The sequence below is a fragment of the Tiliqua scincoides genome, chromosome 1 (genome assembly GCF_035046505.1).
Source record: "Tiliqua scincoides isolate rTilSci1 chromosome 1, rTilSci1.hap2, whole genome shotgun sequence".
In the NCBI taxonomy this organism is placed as follows: Eukaryota; Metazoa; Chordata; class Lepidosauria; order Squamata; family Scincidae; genus Tiliqua; species Tiliqua scincoides.
Window position 1 is genome coordinate 89,118,606 of NC_089821.1, and position 24,862 is coordinate 89,143,467.

Sequence of the window (24,862 nt, forward strand, 5' to 3'; positions counted from 1 at the left end):
CATGTGATGGGAACAGGCTACCAGTTCAGGTTTGAGCAGACACAAGTCTTATTCAGGGATAAACAATACCATTCCTGGATATACACGGAAGCAACTGAAACCAGAAAAATCAGCAAAATATGAATAGAAAGGAAGAAAAAATAAGTAATGCTTGGCTTCCTGCATTAAAAGGCACAAGAATTTTGCACTTTAAGAACATGGAGGAACAGAGGATGGTGGAATGGTCAGATTTCCCTTTAAATCCAGGTGAGTGAGTGTGAAGTAGCCTGCTTTCTATGAAGATCTACAGGACAGTTGGAGTGTCTGTGTTCTCTCAATCTTTGAGAATGCCCATCACAAGTATAGGAGAATTGTCTAGTTGAGATTTTAACAGACTGTGGTCTCAGAACCTGGACAATTTTAATTTTAAAGATAAAACTTGAGCTGTTCCCATACTGAGGTGTCTCAGCAGGAGCATTAAAATCCTCCAGCACCAGAAGTCAATGAGACTCTCAATGTTACGCCTAAGGTCATGCCACCAGTTCAGGCAGGGCTGCAGAGTGGGCAGGACATCAACAGAATCCCAATTCTGTCTTGGCCATTCAGAATCAGGAACAAACACTCAACCTCAGAGAACGGCTTAAGTTAAAATAATTCAATTTGAAACAACCCAATACGCTAACAGGGAAAGTGAGTTACTGCATGCATTATTATCTACAATAATTGTTATACATTATCAATTACCTATAAGCAATAGGTAAGTAATTTGAACACTCATTATACACCTGAAAGTACATTTTAATGACTCTCAGAGCACAGAAATGCAAAATTATGGGGTTCATTGGTGTATTCTAGTCCAGCATTTCTCAACCAGTGGTATTTCAGGTGGTATCCAGTGGTACACGCAGGACCCCCAGACCTTTATCGCCTGGCAGCAAGACCAGCAATGCAACATGATAAGTAGCAGTAGGAGACTAGGTTCAGTGGGCAGAGCTCCAGTGTGTGCTTTTCACATGCTCCTGTCCTCCCTGAGTCTCTTACCAGTGTTTGTCGCATTGCATCTGGCGTCCCAATCTGGAAGTTACTGACGACAATTATCACTGTCAGTTACTTTCAGTGGTTCTTCCAGTAGGTGGACCATGCAAAGTGTTATGGCAGGGGACAAACATTGAGAAATGGTGCTTTAGGCCAAACAACTGGTTGCCTTAACTGTAACTGGATGGCTCTGGGTAGATGCTGCCTTTCACTCTCAAAAATTCTAAAGCTTAGCAGACTGAATATGGGAGCAGTTCTCAAACTCTTATGTAGAGTTTGAGCTGCTCGATGCGTTTGCGGGGGGCAAGAGGAGGGGGTAATGCAATTGGAACGATCATGCCATTAGCAGGAACCTCTGGACTTGGTTTTTACTCACCCCTGTCTGCTGCAGCATCTGGGGATGAGGGGGAACTCCACAGAGCCCTCTGCAGGGCTCTCTGCACCTCAAAACATTGAAGAAATGCGATTATGACCACTGGCAGTCCTAGAGGGGGGCAAACAGGGCAAATGCCCTGAGTGCCGACACTCCAGGGGCACCTCTCAGACTCCCACCCCCGAGGAGTGCCTAGGAGGGCTGTAGAGAAGCAGGTTGCTGCCTCCGTCAGTGCCTCAGTGCCAACTGAGCCGCCCCCATCCCCTCATCCTTTATAGGAGGATAGGAGACAGGCGCCCTAGAGAGGCACTGACGCTCTAGGGCGTCTATCTCGTCTCCTCCTATAAAGGAGGGGGGCGGCCTAGTTGGTGCCGAGACGCTGCCTGAGAGGCAGCTTCCCACTGCCTCCCAGGAGCGCTCCTGGGTGCCCCTGCTCCACCTCTGAGGGTGACCCTCAGAGGCGGAGGGGAAGTGGCAAGCGCCTCCCCCATTTGGAGGAGTCGCATGCCACTTCCCAGGCCTCCACAGAGTTTTCTGCACTGCTTGCAAGTGCTGTGGAAGGCTCTGTGGGGGCCTTGGCAGCCTCCTCCATTCCCACTTGTTTTCAAAGGGGGAACGGAGGAAGCAGCTGCGCGGAAGTAATTGTGGTGATGATGACATCACCGCAATTACTTCCAGATCAGGTGTGGGGGGGCAGAGAAGGGGGGCAAAATGGGGTGGGGGTGGAAAACTAGGGGTTGCCATGGGCGCAGGCACCCCCAGAAAAACCACTGATCATGACCCACTTCCAGTTTCATGATTGCAACCTGGAGGTGGGTCATGACTGCACAACCCAGAAGTGGCCGCCATCCCTGGTCCCTGCCCCATAAAGGGGCAAAGGTAGGGCTTCTCAGGCTGGGGTGTCTGAAATATGACAATCCAGACAATCAACTCCCATTCTGACATAAAAGCACATTTTCAGGCCACTACTATAGTGGCCAGAATAAATAATCTTTATTTCTCAGATCTGATCTTGCTAGAAACATTGCATTTATAGCTGTCCTCAGTATGAGAAATACATGCTATTCAATTCACTACCAACAGGTTTTGTGGATATATAACAATTATTTATAACTTGTACATAAAGCTCTGAAATAGAATCAAATTGTGGTATGTATATTTAAGAATAAGATATAAAACAACCAAGGGATTGTACTGATTCTGTGAAGTGAATGGGTCCTCTTTTGCTTCCCTTATATTTTTATTTAAAAAGTGAACAGATTGTAAACATCAACCTACCAATATTAGCACAGCTTTCTCCATCCTTATTGAGCTTCCAACCTTCATAACAGGAGCACTTAACAGTATTTTTATGCTGCTCACACACTTGGCTGCACTTCTGGTGTTTCGTACAATAATCTACAAACTCACAGGTTTTATTATCTGAACTCAAATACAATCCTAGGGGGCATGAACACACTATTCTGCCTCCAGGAACCACAGAGCACTGGTGACTGCAGCCGCCGTTGTTAAGTGAACATTCATCTGAAACAGAAACAAGGAGAGTATCTCAGACAAAGCACTAGATTCTTGGAAAAAACAACACAATGATTGGTAATAAAGTGGTGCACAGATAAGTTTGGTAAGAAAATGGTTTAAAAAGAGAACACTTCGCAGATTTAGTTTGAAGAAAAGTAAAAAATGGGAGTTCCTCAAGGATCAATCTGAGACATATTTCACTGAACATTTTAGGAGTTAGTGTGGGAAGATGAATAGGAGTATGTTAATGAAATATCTCACTGGTTGAAACACTGTTAATACAGAGAAGAGGTGAAGTTTAAGAAGGAAAATTGAATGAAGTCATGTGTTGGAATAAAATTAATGAAGCTCAGCAGTACCAAGTACACATATTGAGTAATACTAAACATTTCTGTTATTAGTAGGTGACCCAGAAGCTGAAAGGAAGGTGAGAATTTGCAGAAAACCTCATTGATCACAAAGTGTTTAGAAGGCACACATGATTGACTGCAAAGAAAGCAAATGAAATTAGAAAAAATAATAAAGGAAGCAAAGAATCTCAAAGACAAAAGCTGGATACATTTATGACTGAAGGACACCTTATGATTATTATTATAGTTCCACCAAAGCTGTGGCCTACTGAGGTTGAGAAAAGACATTCTCCAACCTAAGAGTATCTATCATTTATGTGGGAAATTAATGTCTACCACAGGATGCTGAAGTTCATCATTCCATAATGTTTCCCTGAGAGGTGATTCAAACCAGCACAGTATACAGTGGTACAATTGTGTTATGAAACTGAACCAAGAAGTCACTTGATTAATGATTTGTGAATGCCCCTTTGCTCCAATTAGATTTAGAGCCTGATCTTAAACTTACTGGCATTCACTGTGTCTACTCTCTACACCCATTGGGTGCTGATTGCCATAAAGCTCCAGTTACAAAAGAATGGGGCAGGGGGGGGGGTGAATGGGTTGGGGAAAAGCATGGGATAAGCAGATCAGGCCCAGGAGGGGGGCGGGATCAGTGGCGCCAAACCCACTTTGCAGACCTAATCCAGTGGTGTGGTCCACTGTGAAACTGTGCCAGATTCAAGTTGCCATTGGGCAGACCAGGACTCTACATGGGGTAAAGGAACAAATTTCCTTACCCCAAAGAGACCTCCAGTCTGCTCAGTTCCAGTGCTAAATACAATATTGGCCATGTGGTACCACTGCACCAGCACCGGATACAATTGGACTCTCAATGAAATAGCTAACATTCTCAGAGGTAGTATGTTTTGTTATGGGCATTATTTCTCACAGGCTTCCTTCTGAAAATATATTTTAACATTTCTATAACACCATCAATGTGCATGATGCTTTATATAGAATTCCCTAATCTGAGGGACTTACAATCTAGAGATATATAAGGAAACAAAAGAAGAAGGGAAGAGAGCTAGCAGCAAGGATAAGTAGGGAAAGAACATGAATCTATTTCAGCTACACATTCTTAAGTTTAGTTTAAGTAAGGAAAGAGGACTAAGGTGATGTACCAACTGGCTCCCCATGTGAAAATGAAGTAGTGCACCTGATCCAGGAAGTGAACATTGATCTGGCCTGTTGGAATTAATTGAATGTGTTTTGCTTTTTACCTGTTTTCCTCCCCCCTCCCCTGCCCACAGCTGGTACAATTAAAATGTGTCAGATGATGTTTGCAAGATCATGCCTTGTGGTGATGGAGGAAGCCAGAAGACTAGAGTACAATTTTATTATTGTGTTTCAGAATACATATCCAGCTTTATGATTTATTTCCACAGTTCGGTTTAGCTGATCACCCTTGCACTTTTGTTCTAAGCACATACTGCAGAAAAGTAGCACACTGAAGTGGGAGAATGATTTCATTTCCACATTCCCTTTTTCATTTGATTGTTTGTATAAGGCAAATGTACCACTGAATTTATTTGTGGATACATCCAGCAATAGAGAGAAACAACAAGACATGATGACAATGTCAATGACAGTGATTTCTACGAAGGGATAAAACATGGAGTGCAGAGCATGGAAGTCTATTGCAAGCATCTAGCACAGAAATAGTTAAAATTATATGGTTCACTAAATTGATTTTAGAGAAGTCTGATAGAATTGCAAGTATAACAAGGACATGGTAATGAAAAAATTCAAGTTAAGTGTGAGATTTTAATGATGTGAATAGTTCCAAAGGGAATATGCAGATATGTAATATGAATCAGATATTTGATCAAATATGAAATACCACAAAGAACATCCTCATCAGAGCCATCAGGACAATCTCTTCTTCCATTGCAGAGCTTCTCAGGCTGTAGGCAGATGGAAGTGTCATTAGCGCAAGGGTATTTTGGTGGTCCACACATGTATTCCTCGCAATTATCCTCATCAGACTGATCCTCACAATCAATGTCTCCATCACACAGCCATGCTTTACTAATGCATCTCCCTGGGGAAAAGAGGAAATAAACACATAAAATCAGACTAAAAGCAAATACCTCAATAATAACATCCAGAAATCCAATCTTCTCTTGTTGTTTTCGTATGTGGCACAAAAAGAACAAAGTTTTTCATGACAATCTTTCCTTGTATTCTAAAGCATTATCTACTGCAAAACTGACAAGCTAAATTTCTTGTCCCAATGATAAGTTTAAAAATACTGAGGAAAAAAGGTAGGGGTGTGTGTGTATGTGTGACTGCCTATGGCAGTGGTTCTTGGGTGTTTTACACCAGGACCCACTTTTCATGATGACATTCTGTCTGGGACCCACCAGAAGTGATGTCATTAACCTGGAAGTGATGTCATGCCCCGAAGTGACATCATCAAGCAGGAATTGACATCACTGTGATGCCAATGCCGGAAGTCATATCATTAAGCAGGAAGTGACCTCACTTCCAGGTTCTCACCTAGGAACTCATAAACTTCAAATGATGAGAGAAAACATTTCCGCAAAGAAGCATTTCCAATTCTCTGTCCCATGCTGCCATTGCTACCAAGCAATTCCACCTGTAAAATTCAATATACTTCTTGTAATGAGGTGTGTGTGAAGGGTGTGCTTGCTTCCAGCTTGTGTTGAACATGGCATTGATATATTTTGAATATGCCCATCAGTGTTCATGACACCTTGCAAACTAACTACCCTGAAGCTTCCTACAGATCCAGCAAAACCAGACTTGTCTGCACACCTATAAGATGGGAGTCTTCCATTTCACCTCACCCTACAGATCACGCACATGCTCAGCCCATTCTCCCCAGCTCCCCCACCCCATCTCTCCTAGCCCCCAGATCAGCCACATGCTCAGCCCAGTTCCCCCACCCCCCCTCTCCTAGGTGTCTCAGTGCTTTAGTTTGTTGCACATCAAAATTTACCCCAAGTGAATCCTTCATGGGAAGAAGATCCTTTTCTGAGCCCCTAATCCTCCCTCCCAAACTCTGTGCAAGAATCTTTGCAAAGGAGCCCATTCGAGGGAAGGGCGAGAAGGGGCAGCTTCAGACTCCCACCTGAAATTCAAGAGACAGGCTCTGCTCTGCCCTGCCAGTATAACCACGCTCACTGGAGAAATGGAACAGGTGCTGCCTCACTCTTTTGCGCCTGCGCATGCCGCTCTTTCAGACCCAGAGGAGAGAAGCCTCTCTCTCTCTCTCTCTCTCTCTCTCTCTCTCTCTCTCTCTCTCTCTGCAGGACTGATGCAGGCTTGGGAAATGGTGGCACCCACTGCCAGATTCCAAGATTGCGCCACCCAGCTCATTTTGCCAGTATCCAAGATGGCACGCCTAGGTTTTTGCAACCCACCCAAAATCGGGTCACAACCCACCAAGTGGGTCACAACCCACAGTTTGAGAACCTTGGCCTATGGGATATGTATAACTTGTGTGTTAAAGGGCACAATCCTAACCCACTTTCCAGCACTGACATAAGGGCAGTGCAGGTCAGAGGTAAGGAAACAAACATTCCCTTACTTTGAGGAGGCCTCCGGGAGTGACACCCAACTGCAGGATGCAGCACATGTCCCATTGGCACAGCTATGCCAGTGCTGGAAAGTTGGTTAGGATTAGGGCCTGAACGGATAAAAATAACGCAGTTGCCCATTTCTTGTTTCAGTTTAATTTGAATTCTGCTAACACCATCACACAAATAGAAATAAGCATAACTGGATATATGTATGAAGGATAAGAATTTGTTTAAGGAAACACCATTTTTAACCAAATCATATACAATCAATTCAATCTCAAAGGAGTATGAATGTTGTCACTTTATTCATTTCCACAATGTCTAATATTTTCCTTAACTATTTAAAAGCAGGTGTTAGATAATCAAATTTCCAGTTTTTTGATATTCATCGATTTCCCAATAGAGAACAATTCCTTTCCTTGATCTGATCTGGAAATCAACAATATTTAGCAAAACAATTGCAGGATCCTATCACAGATTATCAGTTGTCACATGAAAGGTTCAGAATTTTCTTGCATTGTTACAATTACATCAAACATGAAGTTAATATTCAGTGAATGACTTTTCTAAAATATAAATTATTGGCATTGTCAATTGTTGCTCAGTTGCTAAGATGTAATTATCTCCTAGTTTGCAGTTTACATTACTGTTCTCTAATTTATTCTGTGAAAGACTAGCTAGAGCGCAAGCACATCAATGTCACCAGCATACTTTTTTTGTTTTAATTTCTTTAAATAACAACTCTGCGAGGGGAACAATCCAAATTGGTGTTGCAGTAAAAGGAGTGGAGAACTTTAACCCTTTGTCTCAACAGTGATTCTGATCTGGACCAGATCCCTACAATATGCCCAGTGATGAAAGTGGCATTCATTGGCCCTCATCAATTAGTCATCACTCCTTTTTTCCCATAGACACTCTTAATTTTATGATACCCCTCTTGTCAGTATCCCTCCCTCCAGGCTGATGAATGTACTGAGCCCTATGGAAAGCAAAACTAAGCTACACGTTTCCATTTAACTCACAAGTAAGCAAATGCGCCTTGGCTCATGGTCAGGTCAGGCAAAGAGAAGTACAAGGCCACCAGAATGGTTCTGATCTGATGAAAGTGAAGCTCAACAAATGCTCCAGAAGGCACCCACCCTCCATAAAAATAATAAAACAGAGGCTCCGCTGGATACAAAGCTCCACGTTGGACTTCCTGGTCTAACAGGCAACTCCTTTACTCTGCTCTGGCTAAATAGTTGGCACACAATCAAGAAGTCCCGTTGCATGGCTACTTTCCATACTCAGGGGGATGAATATCCCCTTCAACCAAGGATGTGATGGGAACCACCACCGCTTGCCCGAATGCCCATAAGATGCTGTGGCAGCCATTTTGGTGCTGCAGTAGCAGTATGCGCTGGCCAGTTCAGAATTGGGCTGCCTGACCCCTAAACAAAGGCAACATAATAATAAAATAAAAACCCACACCATAACAAAAATAGTCATTTGATCAGTGGACTTCTCCCTGCTTTCAAAATTGTGCCATACATTCCTTGTCTGTTCTTCTCTGTACTTCATCATAATTCTCTTTTGCAACAGTCCTTACTTCTCTACTGCCCTGTACCAGCCTCTCAACAATTTTTTAAAAACTCATTTATTAAGGGCGTAATCCTGACTTGTGCTGGAGCAGGCAGGCCAGCTGGCCTGTGCTGCATCCAGCGCAAGTTTGGGGCCAGAATCAGCACAACCCAAAGCAAGGGGAAAACTTTCCCCTTACCCCGTCTTGCACTGCATTGGCCCCAATGGGTCTACTAGGATCTGAGCCAACTCAGGAGGTGGTGCAAATCCAAGTAGAGCACTCAGGAATGTGGTCAGGATTCGGTAAAACTGCTGGATCCTGGCCCTGCCTTCTGCTCCCCGCCCGCCCCCAGGGATGCCCACTGCCCACCCTCCCACCACCCCAAAATGCCTCCTCCCTGCCCTCACCATGCCCCCCCGACCTCTCTGTCGGCCGAGCACGGCTGATGCAAACTTATCCCGCTGGGCCTGAATCTGGCATGGGAGGCCAGCACAATTCCTTGTGCTGGCCTCCCTAACTGTAAAGTTGGCGCAAATGTGTCTTACAGCACGTTTGCAACACTCCTGGGTCAGCACAATTGACTTGTGCTGGCCTAACCTGGGGTTAGAATTGTGATGCATGTTCCATTCTCCCCTTCTCTTCATGTGTGCTGTGCTACTGGCTTATTTGAGATTCCATTTAATTGTACAGATGAAACCAATGGAAAACTAATGAAAAATACTGATAACAAGTAAATTTCTCACATTCAAAGTATATTGATGCTAGTCCCACAATAAAATGCTACCTCAATTTTAATCTGTTTTATAGATACATAAGCTATTAGAGTAAATCTGTTTACTTGACTGCCTTTCATCTTAATGAAAAGAAAATAGTCTGCAATAGAAGATTCCCCCTGTACTTCGATAGGCTAGACACTTGCTATTAATTAAAACAAAATGCATATCAATAAGCAAATTAATTTTTGTCAGGCTTCAAAACAAATGCCTATATTTAAACGTTTATTATTATGCATGTCTTGATAACTTTATTTCTATTTGAATGTATTATTTGTGGATTACCATCATATAATGATGCATAAATTTTTCTGTCTTGGAGATATAATTTCAGTCTCCAGTCTCCTCTAAATAACTGTCCTATATTCATTCATCTTTTATTTTTATAGCTCTTACATATACAGGGGCAGGGGGAATGGGGAGGCATAAATTCAGTCTGCGAAGATCTCAATCAAAACTTTTGAAGTATTTACAGAGTCTTAAATTTTTAATTTATTAGCACCCTCTGCAAATGGCATCTGGAGTGCTTAACATTAGACTATTATAGCAAAACAGAGTAAAACTAGATCAAATAAAAATTTTTAAAACATATTTCTTTGTTTCCTTTTTGCAAGAAGGGAAAATAGCACAATGATGAAAGAGAATTTTCCAAAAGTATTTGAAAATGGAAGTCTTCTGGCATCTTTTAAACACAGAAGGAGAGCTGAGCTAATTCTTTGTGTTTGTATAACTGTGAATTGTCTTTCTTGAGGTATCTTTGATGATGCTCCCTACTTGCTATGCTCCCAGACTTATAGAAATAAGAAATATACTATAACTAGAGTCACCCCATACCCTCTAATTCTGGTAGCAGAAGGCCTCAGAAGGATTGAGAAGGATTGAGAAGCAGAAGGATTGAGACTTTAATTTTTTTCCTAATGTCCCAGGTTTTTCAGAGCTTGACCAGAGCAGATGAGCAGCTCAATCCTAAAGATGGCAGTGCCAAAGCAGCTAGCACTACCACTGCATCCTGAGGCACCATGGCAGCCGCCAGAGGTCTCCTCCTGGAAAGGGAATTTTCGTCTTCTTCATCCGAGAAAAGTTCCAAGCCCCACAATGGGGCTTCTGAAGCCTGCGCCAGTTATTTTGCCACTGCAAACTTAAGAGACTCCATGTCAAGCCTTCCAACCCGACATGGAATTCAGGATCTGGAGGAGCACTGCTCCGCCTGTCCCACTCTCCTCCTGCCCCAGTTCCTCCCCCTGTACTGGAATGCATCCCCCCACACTCAAAGCTCTCACTGCTGCCTGGATCTCTTACCCAGCTCTAGGTGGTGTCCGACCAGCGCTGGGTTCAGTGCCAACTAGTGCTCGGCCGGCACTGACTCAGCGCAGGCTGTCACAAACGTTTGTGACACCAAACACCAGTGCTGACCCAGCTCAGGATTGGGCCCCGAGTCATTGTACATTCCTTTTCCAGTATTTCCTTTTCCAGTATTAAGATGGAATTTTCCAGAATGGCATCTGTCATATATGATCTCATCTTTATAAATGATTACCTCTTTCATCAATCATTTGTTCTTAATTGGTAGGATAGATCATCACCAAAGACAGCTCAAGAAGGACAAATCATAAGCAAAACATAAGCAAATCATAAGCATTTGGCCATTCTCTGAGTTATCACACTTGTGGGGCATACCAGAGCAGAACTCCAGAATTTAAGGAAGGCCAATTAATCAAATGGAAAAGACTTCTCAGACAGAAAGGTGCTATGTTTGCACCCAGTGCAATACACAAAGTGCTAGTTCAGCAAATGTCAATTCTTTTGACATCTCACATAAGAATATGCCAAGGCTCTAGCAGCTGCTGCACATGTCCTCATAGGATGTTCTAGAGCAGGGGTTATGTGAAAATAATTTGTTGACATTCAGCATGCCCACAAATGAAAGAGGGAATTGGATCATCCCTTCCTTCCCTGTGCTCCATTCTCATATGGGGTTTAATTTTAAAAGGAATGCATCCTTTTAAACTTTGAATGCTGCAGTTGGAAGGAATATTTCACTACCTTCCTCTCCATACTTACACAGCATTTAAAATTTAAAGGTACACATTCCCTTTAAACTTTAAATCCACATGAAGATGGAGCACAGTGAAGAAATAAGGAGCTTTTTTCCTGTTCTTCTTCCAGTGCTGCAAAAAGAACAGAGGGGAAGACTGCTGCACTCTTGATCACCTCTCCCTGCCTATAAATAGGCAAGGGCAGACTGCTTCTCTCTGAAATGGAAGCGTTGTCCTTACTAACTGGGCAAAGAGGTACCTTTCAAAGTGGTGTCCACTTAATTTAGCAGGAGAGCAACTTTCCCTCTTCATTCCAGCATGGTGTCTTTTCCAGTGGCTATTACAGGTATCTCTTCTGGGTTTTTTTTTTTTTGTTTTTTGTCTTTTTAAAGATTGTGAACCCTTTGAGGGCAGGGAACCATTTATTGATTTTACTATGTAAATTGCTTTGTGAAATACTTCTGTTGAAAAGCAGTATATAAATATTCATAATAATAACAAAAATTGTTGCAGTTTGAGGACCCAATTCAGAACATTGCACACTGGCTCACTGCTGGTGTGCAGTATCACAAACATACCATAAGGCACACCTGTGACATTTTCTGCCTGTCCAGTGCAGGTACTGGCTCTGCATAAGCCTGCCCTGAACCAGCACTGGGCGGAGGATGGGTGACTGTTGCCTGGAGCTCCGGGCGAGTGAGTAGAGATGTGGGAGGAGGTGTTTTGGGCAGGGGGAGGCAAGGGAAGGCAGGGAGAAGGTGTGGCGGGAGAAGGGAGTGGGGTGGGAGGGGGCGGGACAAGCCCAGCTCAGCTCCAACAAATCCAAAGCCCCGCTTCAGGCCTCGTGGCCTGACATGGGACTGCTTTACTCTGTGCCAGCTAAATAGCTGGCTCAGAGTCAAGTAGCCCCATTGTGGGGCCACTTACCTTACTCAGGGGAAGGGGACAAACCTCGGCATGCTCAGGATTGTACTGTGAGTCCCCAGCCTGCTCTGCTACTGATCATTTCAAATTGAAGTGGTGTGGACCATGCAGACCACAGAACCCTCGCAGGTGCTGAAAATCGCAGATAACGAAATTCACACTCCAACCTGCAAGGAGGTTTTCGGGAAAACCAGAAGTGCCTCTCAGAAGGCTCTGGTAGGCATTCTGAGGTGCTGGTAATTTCTGGAAGGTCCTCTGCGGGTCCTCCAGATGCAAGTTCTGAATCTTTGGTGCTTCAAATCCATGGGATCTGAATCTGTTAATAAAGAGGACCCACTGTACTGAGATTTAAGGTAACTTACGGCTCAATCCTATCCACAGTCTGTGGTAGCAGATCTTGCAGCCTGGTGGGGGATTGCGTTGGGCTGTGAGACTTCTAGAATTCTTGACAATTACGCAATTTTGCATTGTATCCTATGATAGTTACCGGCATGACTATGATGATATCAATGCTTCTGATGCTACTATATATTCATCATCAAGTTCACCTTTTTACAGAGGGCCCTGAGCTCAAGACGGTAAATTAGTAATACTGCTGTGCTGACAATTGCTTCTTGTCCTTGATGTGATACAGTTAGTTGAAGAAGGAGCTGAATAGGCCTTCTCAAACCTACCTTACCCTACCTCACTAATAGAAATGCCACGGGGAATCAAATGGGGAGCATTTTCCCTGTGAGGAAAAGACACTCTCTGTGCCTTTTATGGACAAGTAAAGGCCCCTGAAGGTTTTTCCAGTGCAGACCCAGTGGGGAACTGATGTTCTCCAAACACTTGGAATGACCCAAGGTTAAGTGTTTTGTGGTACCTTGCAGCAAGGGACAGGGAGGCAGCAGCGCAGAGGCAACTTGAAATGTCCAGGCCTTGTTGCCTCCGCTGCTGCTTTCCCCCATCCGAAGGTGGGTACCTTGGAACAGAGGAAAGGCTGCAGTAGAGGGTGAGTACCTTCATTGCACTTTGTGAGGCAATACCTCACAAAGCCTTGGGAATTTGCACATATTCACTAGGAATGTGCACAGATCCTTGACCCCTCTAGGTCAAGCCAAGGGATGCTAAGTCCCTACATTTTGTTCCATGCCCCATCATTTCAAGGACAAAGTCCTAAACTTTTTATTAGTACTCCTGAGTCAAAACAACTTCTGTTGTTATTGTTTCAGGGTGCAATCAAGAGGCACCCTTGGGCCAATGCAAGTCCCTTGCGCCAGACTAACATTGTTGCGAAAGTGTCAAAAAGCACTTTTGCATGGACATAAGGGGAGATAGGCCGGTGCACAGATGTGTGCTGGCCTTCCCGTGCCAACATGGGCCCCAGGGACGTTGAGTTTGCGTCAGCCAAGCTAGGCTGGCGCAGGGATCGGGGGGTGTGGGGATGGCGGGGAGGAGGCAGGAGGAAGGTGGAGAAGAGTGGAGAAGGGCGGGCAGCAGGCATTCCTGGGTGCAGGGTGGGGAGCGGGAGGCAGGAGCAGGATCCGCCACTTATGCTAGATCCTAGCCTCATTCCTGGGTGGCCCGGGACAGCCCCGGGGTGCTCAGATTTCCGCCACCTCTTTAGGTGGTGCAGATCTGAGTAGCCCCATTGGAGCTGCTGTGGCTCTCTCTGGGATAAGGGAAAAAGCCTCGCCTTGCCTCGGGCTGACCCACAAGCAGCTGCCTGTTTTAGTGGGAGTTAGGATTGGGCTGCCCATGTCATAACTTTAAAAAAGATACCTTTTGATATATTCTTGACAGAACTTTCAAAACCATTGCTATTTCTCGCTTCATATAGATCTCTGGTCAGAAGAAGCAATGCAAAAGATATGTGTTCAGGAGACAAAGAAAGAGTAAAACAGTTTTGATTTTCACGTGGAACGTTTTCCCCAGGACTAGTAGTTTCGAGGCATACTTTTCTTCACCACCATGGCAAAGGTTAAATTTCCCCACACACTGCAGGCCCAAAGGTTGCTATTTATACTTAAAAAAAAACACAACACAAACATACGTGCCAAATTACATATTTAATATAACCTGAAGTTTGGTCCTCAGAGTTCAGATCCAGTTTCATGCTCTAAACCGCATTCAGAAGGTTTAAATATAAAAGGCTGAAAATAAATTTAGGCCCAAATTCTAACCAACTTTCCAGCACTGGTATAGCATCCTGCTGCATCCTGCAGTTGAGTGGCACTCACAGAGGCCTCCTCAAAGTTAGGGAATGCTTGTTCCCTTGCTTCGGCCCAAGGAGGATGCATCCAGTCTCAGAGCTGCATTATATCAGTGCTGGAAAGTGGATTAGGATTGCACCCTTAAATTTCATCATTAAACGCCTCTTATTATCTACCAAATAGTTAATAAATTTGCTACTGTTAATCAGCAGTCCTTGCAGGAAGAGACCATGTGGAATTTCTCAAAAACACATTTACAATCCTATCTTGCACTGGAACAGACAGACCAGGAGGTCTGCGCTGTATCCAGCACAAGACTGAGGACAGGTGGCTCAGCAGGAGGAAAGGGGAAACTATTCCCCTTACCCCTGGGTAAGCCACCACAGCCCCAATGGGTCTCCTCGGATTTGTGCCACTTCTGGAGGTGGCATAAGTCCAAGCAGAACGGAGCAGCTTCAAGCAGCTCCACATTGCTCAGGGGACAGGTTTGGAATTCAGCATAACAGCTGGGTCCCAGCCCCACCTCCTGCTCCCCACCCACCTGCCCTGGGGACTGCCCTCCACCTACCCTCCCCTGCCCCGGAACATCTCTCCCCACCTCCTCCTCCTCCTTCCCGCCTTCCTCAGACCCCCATGCCAACCGAGCTTGGCTGACACAACCCTCCCTCCCCAAGTCGGCGCAGAGGCTGGATGCAGCCTCTGTGGGCCAGCACTTATCCCTGCACCGGCCCAGCTGACTCCCGAGGAGATGCAAATGTGCTTTACGGCATGTTTGCAACACTCCTTGGCCTGTGCAAGGGACTTGTGTTGGCCTAAACAACCCTTAATAAATTTAATTTATAAACTAAACTAAATCCCCCTCTCGCCAATGCAGGGATGCCAAGCAAGAGCACATTGTATCCTATGGTGGGAGGGGGTGCAGCTGGAGAGGTCTCCTCAGGATGTGAATTTTTGTTCACATCAGCATCTTAGTTCATAATATCTGCTGTGAGCAGGCCTACTGAGATCAGAGATGGAAAGATGGAAATTACGCTCAGCCTTCTCATTAGCATTAATCTCTTGCAAACTCTTGCCACAAAGTGTAACGATATTTGTGAACTAGCATTTCTGATGTTCTTATCTGAAACGGTACATGTCAGAAACAATGCCATTCCATTTATAAGTAGTAATCACAGCCTTTAATATTCCATTTGAAAAAGCTTAATTGTTGCTTTTGGGCACATTTAGAAATACAACTAAATGTCAGTTTCTGTTTCCAAATATCCAAAGGGCATGTGATTTCCATACTCTTTTCTTATTTACAGCTGATAAGTTTTTTTCTTTTCTTTTTACTTCACTCTGAGTACCTAATTAGGAGAGTTTGAAACAAGGGAGGGTAAAAGCTTGCTGTTGAAAGGATGTCACTACTGTAAAAGGAAACTTCTATAGAATACTTCTACGGAAGACTGTTTTTACTCAAAGAAGCAGTTAACTGTGAATGGTTTTATTTTACTTATTAAAGATTTTCATTATTTTTCTTTAAATGTAATTAATTGTCTGTGACTAATGCTTTGAAATTATTTGATGGAAAGCACAACAGCAGATTTGGGGACAGCAGGTGGGGTGGAGCATCTGATAGAATCTTAACACAGAAAATAGAGTTTTATTCCAACGGTTATGGAAGTTTGAGCTGATTTATTCTCCTCCCTTCCTTGTCTATCACAACACACAAGAAACAGATTCCAAAGCTGCCTGTTGCTCTACTTTGAGAGGTCCCTGTTATTTCTGAAAGTTTGATCTTCCCATGAGACCAAGAGCAGTCACCCATTCATGTTCTGCAGAGTACAGTCCTGGGACAAAGTTTTGATTAAGACTGCACATCCCTCATCAAAATAGTGGACTGTTGCATTACTATGCCAACTTCAATTTCAGCAGCAATTAACTGAGATATGGAAAAAAGTAACATGACTAATGTGTCATGGGACATATAAACGTAAATAAATCAGCATAAATAGAAAACCACAGATCTTCTCTCAACCTACATGTAAATAATGCACTGATAAATATAACAATTATACCAGTAAAGGTAGTGGAAGAAAATAAATCACCTTTAAATACTTTGGCTTGGAGTCAACTTTGTTGTCACACAAGAGAAAGGCACATCTGCTGATCCAAAGGCAAGGAGGAGTGCGCAGTTGTTGGCAACTCTCCCTTCCTGATGCAGCCCCACACACCACATGCCACTGTGTTGCAGAGGGTCCCTCAACCCTCAAGAGCAGATTTGCAGCAACTGCAGAAGGCTGCAGAGGAAAAGGGGAAATGGGAAAGCTTTGTTCCAGGGCTTCGTTCCATCGTTCCACTGATGGAACTTTTCCATCAATGCGCAGAAGTTTTGTACAGAAGCTGCAAACCACTGACAAGAAAAGATTCCCAAAAGAGAGACTTTTGCTAAAAAATGAGACATTTCTTCGAGTTCTGTTAAAGTAAATGCATTCCCCTCACAAGCTGCCACAGTGCTCAATTCCTGTATTCAGCTACATGTATCTGGGGTAAATCTTGATTTGTAAAGATGCAAATGAGACAACTGAGCAATCAAAAAGCTTCTGTACTTGTCAAAGTTGTTGGGGTTCCTTATGTCACAAATAGATGGAAAATAATCCAAAAATATGCAAAGGAAAGAAAAAAAAAACACCACTATTTTCTTTTAAAGCAGCAACCAGGTCAAATAAATATACCCTTTACTATAGACGAGGGGTGTCCAAACCCTGGCTCGGGGACTCCCAATCCAGCCTGCGGGGAGCCTCCAGCCTCCAACAAGCCTCTGACCCCCCAGAGACTTGCTAGAGCCCGTGTTGGCCTGACACAACTGCTCTCAGCATGTGAGCGACTGTTCAACCTCTCTTGTGAGCTGTGGGACAAGTGTTCCCTCCACTACTTGCTGTTTCACATCTGTGATGCAGCAGTGGCAGTGAAGGAAATGCTGGCCTTGCTTTGTGTAAGGCCGTTTATAGGCCTTGAGCTATTGCAAGACCTTCATTCATTCATACAAGTTCCATCTCTAATACATTCATTTATGTAAATTTTTGTAAATTTATTCAAATATGAAATATAAATTAATTCTTTTTTCCCCGGCCTCCGACACAGTGTCAGAGAGATGATGTGTCCCTCCTGCCTAAAAGTTTGGACACCCCTGTTATAGACGTTTCACAATGTGTACAGGCATGCCCATGTATCGGGGGTGATCTGCACCTAGGACCTCCTGTGGATACAGAAACTATGGATATGGGAGATTCCTGTTTTCATGGTGGATCCTGCACGTCCATTAACACTGTGAAGCAGCTTACCCATGAAGTTTTCTTTAAAAAGTTACTATAAGCGTTGAAGCTTATAGCGTCATGTAAACATGCTGTCAGCAGCCCAAATACCTTTAAACTAGCTCTGATAGATTCCTTTCAGCATTAGACCCAGTTTAATAAAGTATTTAGGCTGCTGGCAGCATGTTCACATTGCACTATAAGCTTAAACGCTTACAGTGATTTGTTTAAGCAAGAAAACTTTGTGGATAAGCTGCTTAATAATATTAATGGGCACACGCACTTCTCCATCTGCGGAAAACTGAAACCCTGGATACTAGATCTGTGGGTATGGGAACCTGCCTGTACATGAGATGTGCTTAGGTCTAGAGATGCTTGGCAATTTTCTACCTTCTGAATTTTTCCACAGATGTAGCAATTTGCCTGTCCTAATTAAGCAGTGTTGGGCTTGGGGAAGAGGGCTTGCAGGAAAACAGCATGCAAGGAAAGAGCTAAACAATATTTCCCCCTTCATTGCCCTTCCATTTCTGACTGCAGCCTCCTACGAGGCACAGCTGTAATTCATACAATAAAATAGTGTATTCCAACTCAGCATATATTATATGTTTGAGTACCTGTGGTCTTGCAAGAAAATTTTGTTTTCTCATCACATGGGCGTATAGTTCCGTTACAGTACTTTTCATCACTGCCATCTTCACAATCCTTCTCTCCATCACAGCGCCAAAACTCAGGAATACAGTTTCCATCAGGATGGCACTGAAATTCTTTCCCATTGCATCCTCCAACAGACACTGTTTCTAGTGCAAAATAATAATATTTAAAAGTTATCAAGAGTGTTCTATTTTCTCATGAGATCCTCTCACAAAGCCCTGGAGGGAGGTGCTACTTCCACCTGTATAAGGCCTAATTGTATAGCACACTAGTTAAGTTAATCCTTTCTAAAATTAATTTTTTAGTTGTTTTGATGAGTTTTGGAACCACATGACAGATAAAGTGGAACTGTGTTTACAACTCACGCTCAGACCAATGCTAATTCTGGAGAGGAAAGAAAAAAAGAAAAAACCTGGCAACCAATTCATATGGTTAAGAATATTTTGTACACTGCCTGTACCTTACATTTAACAAAATTGGTTTGCAGCACTGTTATTTCTGAAAGAAAGCATAACTGATATACCAATCTGCAGCAACTGTTACCCTGCACATCCCTGATCTTGTCTGATCTTGGAAGCTAAGCAAGGTCAGGCCTGGTTAGTACTTGGATGGGAGACCACCTGGGAATACCAGGTGCTGTAGGCTTATACCATTGTCTTTCGAGACTGAAGGTTGCCAACCAATCTGCAACAAACTGCAAACTATTCACGTATGAGATCAGGGCTGGCACAAGAGCCTTGGCCCAACAGCCTCCTTCCTTGGGGCAGGAGATGGAGTCAGGCAACATAGACAACTTGTGATCCAGTCATGTGAAGGTGTAATAGATGCAAAGGGATCCCCCTCCCTCATATCCCAAAGGCATCAGAAGCAGTAAAGGAGATGTTTTAATTAGCTTTCTGTGCTGTGGTAAACTGCAAAAGCCATTCTAGCTGCCTCAATCCACTGTAGAGTTTTAACATAACAGAATAAATTTACTTCCAAGACTCAGGGAGTAGAGCCTGGTGGTTCCACTCATTCTTAGCTCTCAACCTGTAGCAGCTCTACAGCAAACAAATGAGTGACTGACAGATTTGAGTCCCAAAGACACATGGAGCCAAACACGCCTGTAGTACTCAGTGGTTCGAGACAGTCTGAGGGCCTAATTGCCAAGCTGCTGCCAGCTTGAGGGGAAAAGACTAGTTAGCGTTTACTCTAAAGATATCAATACCTTCTAGATATTAGTCTTAGCAGTCTTGCCTCATAATCTGTACAAATGGTTCATTTTTCTTCCCCCATCCTTTCTCTTTGTTAATTCCATTCATTGTGCAATTCATGCACACCAGGGGAAAGAGGGTAAGAGGCTTCCTGAGGTATGTAGTCAAATACTATCTGCCTACTGCATTTCACACCAATGGTTAGAGAAAATGGAGACAAGTGTGCTGAAGGGAGTCACCATTCATCCGTCCCTAACACTATCTTCATTACCCATTCCAATTCATGTACAAACCGAGGTCTATTATTTCCATCATGTGGAATTCATTAATTTCACTGTAAATATGTTTTCATTGAAGGTCTGCAAATATGATCATCCTGACTTCTTCTTCCTCTATAGCAGCTGCAAGTATATGCAGCCTGTAAATCTGAAAGCATCTTTTTTTAATAATTACTTCATTAAATCAGTCTTTCAGTCCTGAGAAGATAACTGTTTCATTGACGCAATGTGCTTATTTTGTTCGAAGAGTTTAAGCACTTCAAGTTACTTATGGAAGCTATACAAAAATATTTTTACCAGAAATCCAGCTTTTGCAAAGTTTGCCACTGTAATTGCTCCGAATCCTCTTTGAAGTTTTTATACTGCTATTCTGTGCTGTTACTCAGGCAGTTTCAGGCAACTCTTGCTGAAAGTCATCACAATGAGTTTCAAAACAGGCAAGAAGCAGTGCTTCAAGCCTCACAGTACAGTACAGCGCCCTCAGCGCTACACATACCAAACTCTACAAGATATATATCAGACTTTAGCATATAAGGAGGTACCTTGAGAATAAACTCATTATGAAGATATCTGTTGACGTTACAATGAAACTATCTGAGCGCATGACATAACAATTTTCAGAAAACCAGAGCTTAGATGTCTACATGTTGTGTGACTCCAAATTTTTCAGTATATAATTGGGTGGCCAACCATTCATGCAGACATCAATTTAGATGGGACCGATCAGCAGTAAACTGAATGCAGAACTGCATTTGAAAAGACAATCCAACACTCTCTTCCAGACTAATTAGGATGAATTGGCAGTTGAATACTTATCCAGACAGCAGCATCAAGCACAAACGAACTACCCTGTAGCTAGCAGAGGAAGACAATGATCAAGGTACACCCAGTTTTGCTTGCTTAGGACTCAATGCTACTGAACAAGATCAGCCATTTTCTTCCTGAGAAGAAGATTTTCATCAGCAGATGCCTCTATGCAAAGTCATGTCAGCTACAGGACATTGCAAAAACCTTAATGATGTGCATGACAGTTGTATGGTAGCGGCTATAAATACGTGGCTAGTCAAAAGCAAGAATGGCAAGTAGCTACTGTGAACCAAATGAGCAAGCAAGCTAGCCCTGAAATTGTATGTGTATGCTTGGAAAAATGCAGGTGACCAGTTGTGAACTTAGCTATTCATGTAGAAGCTGATGAAAAGAAGCTGGCATTATTGTTTCTGGAGTTGAGAACCTCTCTTTCTAAATTTCTGCCATTTCTTCAATTTCTTTACCCAGTGTGTAATTAATCTGTGGAACTCCTTCCCGCTTCTGGCCTAGATGTCTCTCAAAGGGGATTAGACAGATTTATGGAAGAAAAGTCCATCACAGGGCATGATTAATAATAGGCAGCCTCCCGGTTTTAGGCATGGCCTATCTCCAAATGCCAAATACAAGAGAGTCACAGCAGCATTCAAGTATCTTCTTGTCTTGAGTTCTCTCAGAGGCATCTGGTGGACCGCTGTGTGATATAGGAAGCTAGACTGAGCGGGCCCTTGACCTCATCCAGCTAGGCTCTTATTCCAACATAGTGGCTATTCCCATGGCTATTGTCTTACTTGTGCTTCTTTTCAAATTATGAGTCTCTTTAGAACAGGGAACCATTTTTTTTTCATTCATTTTGCTAAGTAAACAGGTTTGTGATCTCTTTAAGCAAAATAATAAAAATAACAATAATTCATTCTCTGTCCAGCTCTCCCTTTGATTGTGAGTTTTCTAATTATCTGTTAGCTTCAGGCACACTTGACATCAGAATCCTGATTCGTACCAGCTAACTATCCTTCTGAGATGACTTGGATTGCTTTAACTATACTCCTCTTAGTACACAGCACAGAGCATGTTCATACTGAAGTGGTTTTATTTCAGAACTTTTACTCTAATTAGCTTAATTAAAATTAAATAAATCAATAGACTCTGTTGTTTCTCAGATTTCATTCAACTACAACTACTCAAGTAGTCTTAAGCTTTCCTCAGCAAGTATGACTTCATCCTCTTACTTGATAAGTAATGATGCACTACAAATAGAACTGGCTGCATAAATAGGGTGAACTAGATTTTATAAAGAGTTTCAACTAAAATTTTTGAATAGGGTTTTTAAAATCACATTTTCAGTGGCAGCTTAGCCTCAAGCTAAACTGTAGCCTGAGGAAAAACACACACACACATATTAATAATTCACATTGTTTTTAATGTTTAAATATTCATTTGCTGGTGTTGGAAAAAATTAGGATGTGGGAAACCTGTAAAGCTAAATTTGGATGGTTTATGAAGAATTTAAATCTACCATGATTTATTTTCTCAAGGCAAATTCGGAATTTTTACACTCATATCACAGTGGGAAAACTTGTCCACAGGTACTATACTAGTGGAGTAGTTGTACTGGAATCAATATGGCTAATAAAATAAATTATGGAAAACTGCTGGTTGTACACACATGTCCGAATCTAGCTAAAGTTGCTTTCCTTGCAATATACCTTAATAACGATAGACTTCAGCTGCTTTGGGACCTTGTAGTATTAAACAAATTTACTGAACTGCTGATAATACATGCATATGTATGCACAAATTTACAGCCCAATCCTAACCTGTGCTGGAACAGGTAGGCCAGCTGGGCTGTCCTGTATCCAGTAAAGAACTGGGGCTGACTGCAGTGCTAGTTAGAGTAAGGGGAATGAACCCCCCCTTATCCTGTGCAGTAAAATGGTTGGCCTGGTGGGTGGGGTGGGCCTGGGAGGGGATGGGACTGTCCTCCTGCACTTAGGTCGGATCTTAACCTCCCTCCTGCAACTTAGCTGGTGCAGATCTGAGTAGCCCCATTATGGTGGCTGTGGCAGTGCTCGGGATAAGGGAAAAAAATATCCCCTTGCCCTGAGTTGCACCACAGCCACCTCTAACCCTTTGCTGGATACAACGCAGGCCAGCTGGCTTACCTGTTCCTGTGATTAGGATTGGGCTGTTTGTCTGCAAACTGCTTCATGAACAATTGTTGAAAAGTTGTATATAAAAACTGTTGTTGTTATACCACAGAGAGATACGGATAGATTGTACTTGCCTCGAAAATCTGGTGGCAGAGGGCTTTTGCAAGTAAAACAGTGAAGGAAGAGAAACATGCATTGATTGATTATGTAAAAGAGAAACAGGAACAAGCACTTGTTGAAGTAAGGAATAGGAACTTACTACACTAAGCCACTAAGCTAAGCAAACGAAAGGAGAGTATAAGACAAATGCTATAAAAATAAGAACTGAAAGCTGGCACCGTTCACCATTGCATGGTCAATACATGTTCCTGCAAGAAGATCACACAGAATGATGATAAATTTAGACATGATACAGTAGCTCAAATGATCCATTGGAATTTTATGTGGAAATTACATTGAAACAGTTTTGGTAGGAGCATAAACTAGAAAAAGTTTATGAAGAAAATGAGAAAGTCAAGGTCTTGTGGGATTTTCAAATACAAATTGATAAAATTTTGGCACATAAAACAACAGATATTACAGTAATAGAAAAAAAATTAAGTGACCATTATCGACATAGCAATACCTGGTAATAGTAAGATAGATGAAAAAGAATGTGAAAAAATCAGTAAATATCAGGATCTGTAAACTGAAACCCAAATATTATGGTACAAACTGGCAGTGGTCATCCCAGTTGTGATTTGTATACTGGGTGCAGTCCCAAAAATGCTTGAACTGCATTTAAAACATCTGAACATTGACAAAATCACTATTGGTGAAATTCAAAAAGCTACCCTGCTTGATTCAGCACACATCATCCATAAATACAATATAACGTCCTAGGCCCCTGGGTGGGGCCTGACTAGTAATTAACGCCAAGTCCAGCTAAATAACAGGCAGTTGTGATACACAAAATAATGATGATGATGATGATGATGATGATGATGATGATGATGAAGAAGAAGCAATATACAACACAAATAAGCCATCTAAATAACACATGTCAGAAGTAATACACAGTGCTGAGACTTAATTTCATCATTGGATCAAAACTTCAGATGATACTGATTCCTGCTCAATATTTTAGCGAATCATGCCTAAGGAATGGATCATAACCTGACCATCCCACACCATGACTATTGCACTTTGGGGCATGTATTTCAAATTGTACCAGTACTGCATTTATAACAATGCAGAAACATTTTTTTAATCACATAATTGTTTTGAAAGAAATCAACAGAAAGCATCTGGCATTATGATGTCACTGAACTACCAAACTATATCCATGAACAGCGTTGGCACCAGGTTATTCTAGACCTTGGGTTACATATGGTCCAGTCTTGGGCCTTTTCTTGCATATATGCAAAATGTGTGAACATTCTGCCTATCTCACTCATCTTGCTTCACCCCTGCTCACCCTGGCTTGCCTTGCCTGCACCCTATTTTAGGGTGTTCTACAGTTTATCTGGGTGCCGGGATTCATTTTTGGTGGCAGTGCAGTTCCTCCCACTCCCACACCTCCTGCCCAGCAATGCTTCTAGGTGGAAATTTCATTGCCTGAAATTGTTCTATCCCCACTGGTTCCTGGGGCTGGGAAGGAGAAGGAAGTGGACAATTCCTCCTTCCCCTTCTCCTGCAACAGTCAACAGAGGCTCATCCTCTGATGCCACCTCTGACCATGAATATACATGAAATATTTTAAATACAAATGAGTGGAGGGGAAAGTATAAAACACCAACCTTCTTTGGTGCAATTTGGTTTGCTTTCATCACTGAAGTCTCCACAGTCATTATCACCATCACAAGCCCAATGAGCTGGAATACACCTACCACTGGAACATCTGAACTGATTGTCAAAACATGAATGAACACAATCCAGTTCATCACTGCCATCACCGCAGTCATCATCTATAAAAATGTACAGGGAGGTTGTTTTCGTTTTTTTTAATAAACTAAAATCTTGAGTATTCTTATGACCTTTAAACAGAAAATGGAATTAAAGCCAGGTTCATCTTAAATTATTTCAGTTTAAGACGCTTTAATTCATATTATACTTTCCATGTGAGAACAGAGTGATGTACGCTCATGGACTAATCATATACATGCAATGAGCCAGCGGCCCCA

At 42.7% G+C, this 24,862-nt stretch overlaps 1 protein-coding gene and 1 pseudogene across 1 annotated transcript in view; one reads left to right on the forward strand and one right to left on the reverse strand.

Moving 5' to 3' along the window:
- The window catches only part of LRP1B (LDL receptor related protein 1B), a 796,682-nt gene that overhangs the window by 268,617 nt on the left and 503,203 nt on the right, over window positions 1-24,862 (reverse strand). Inside the window, exons 20-23 of the mRNA XM_066621533.1 lie at window positions 24,479-24,646; window positions 18,239-18,421; window positions 5,138-5,338; window positions 2,666-2,911 (exon numbers count right to left, since the gene is read on the reverse strand). Of these exons, the coding sequence (XP_066477630.1) occupies window positions 2,666-2,911; window positions 5,138-5,338; window positions 18,239-18,421; window positions 24,479-24,646 (798 nt within the window). The remainder of the gene's footprint in view (window positions 1-2,665; window positions 2,912-5,137; window positions 5,339-18,238; window positions 18,422-24,478; window positions 24,647-24,862) is intronic.
- On the forward strand, window positions 18,801-18,920 carry LOC136637613 (5S ribosomal RNA; annotated as a pseudogene).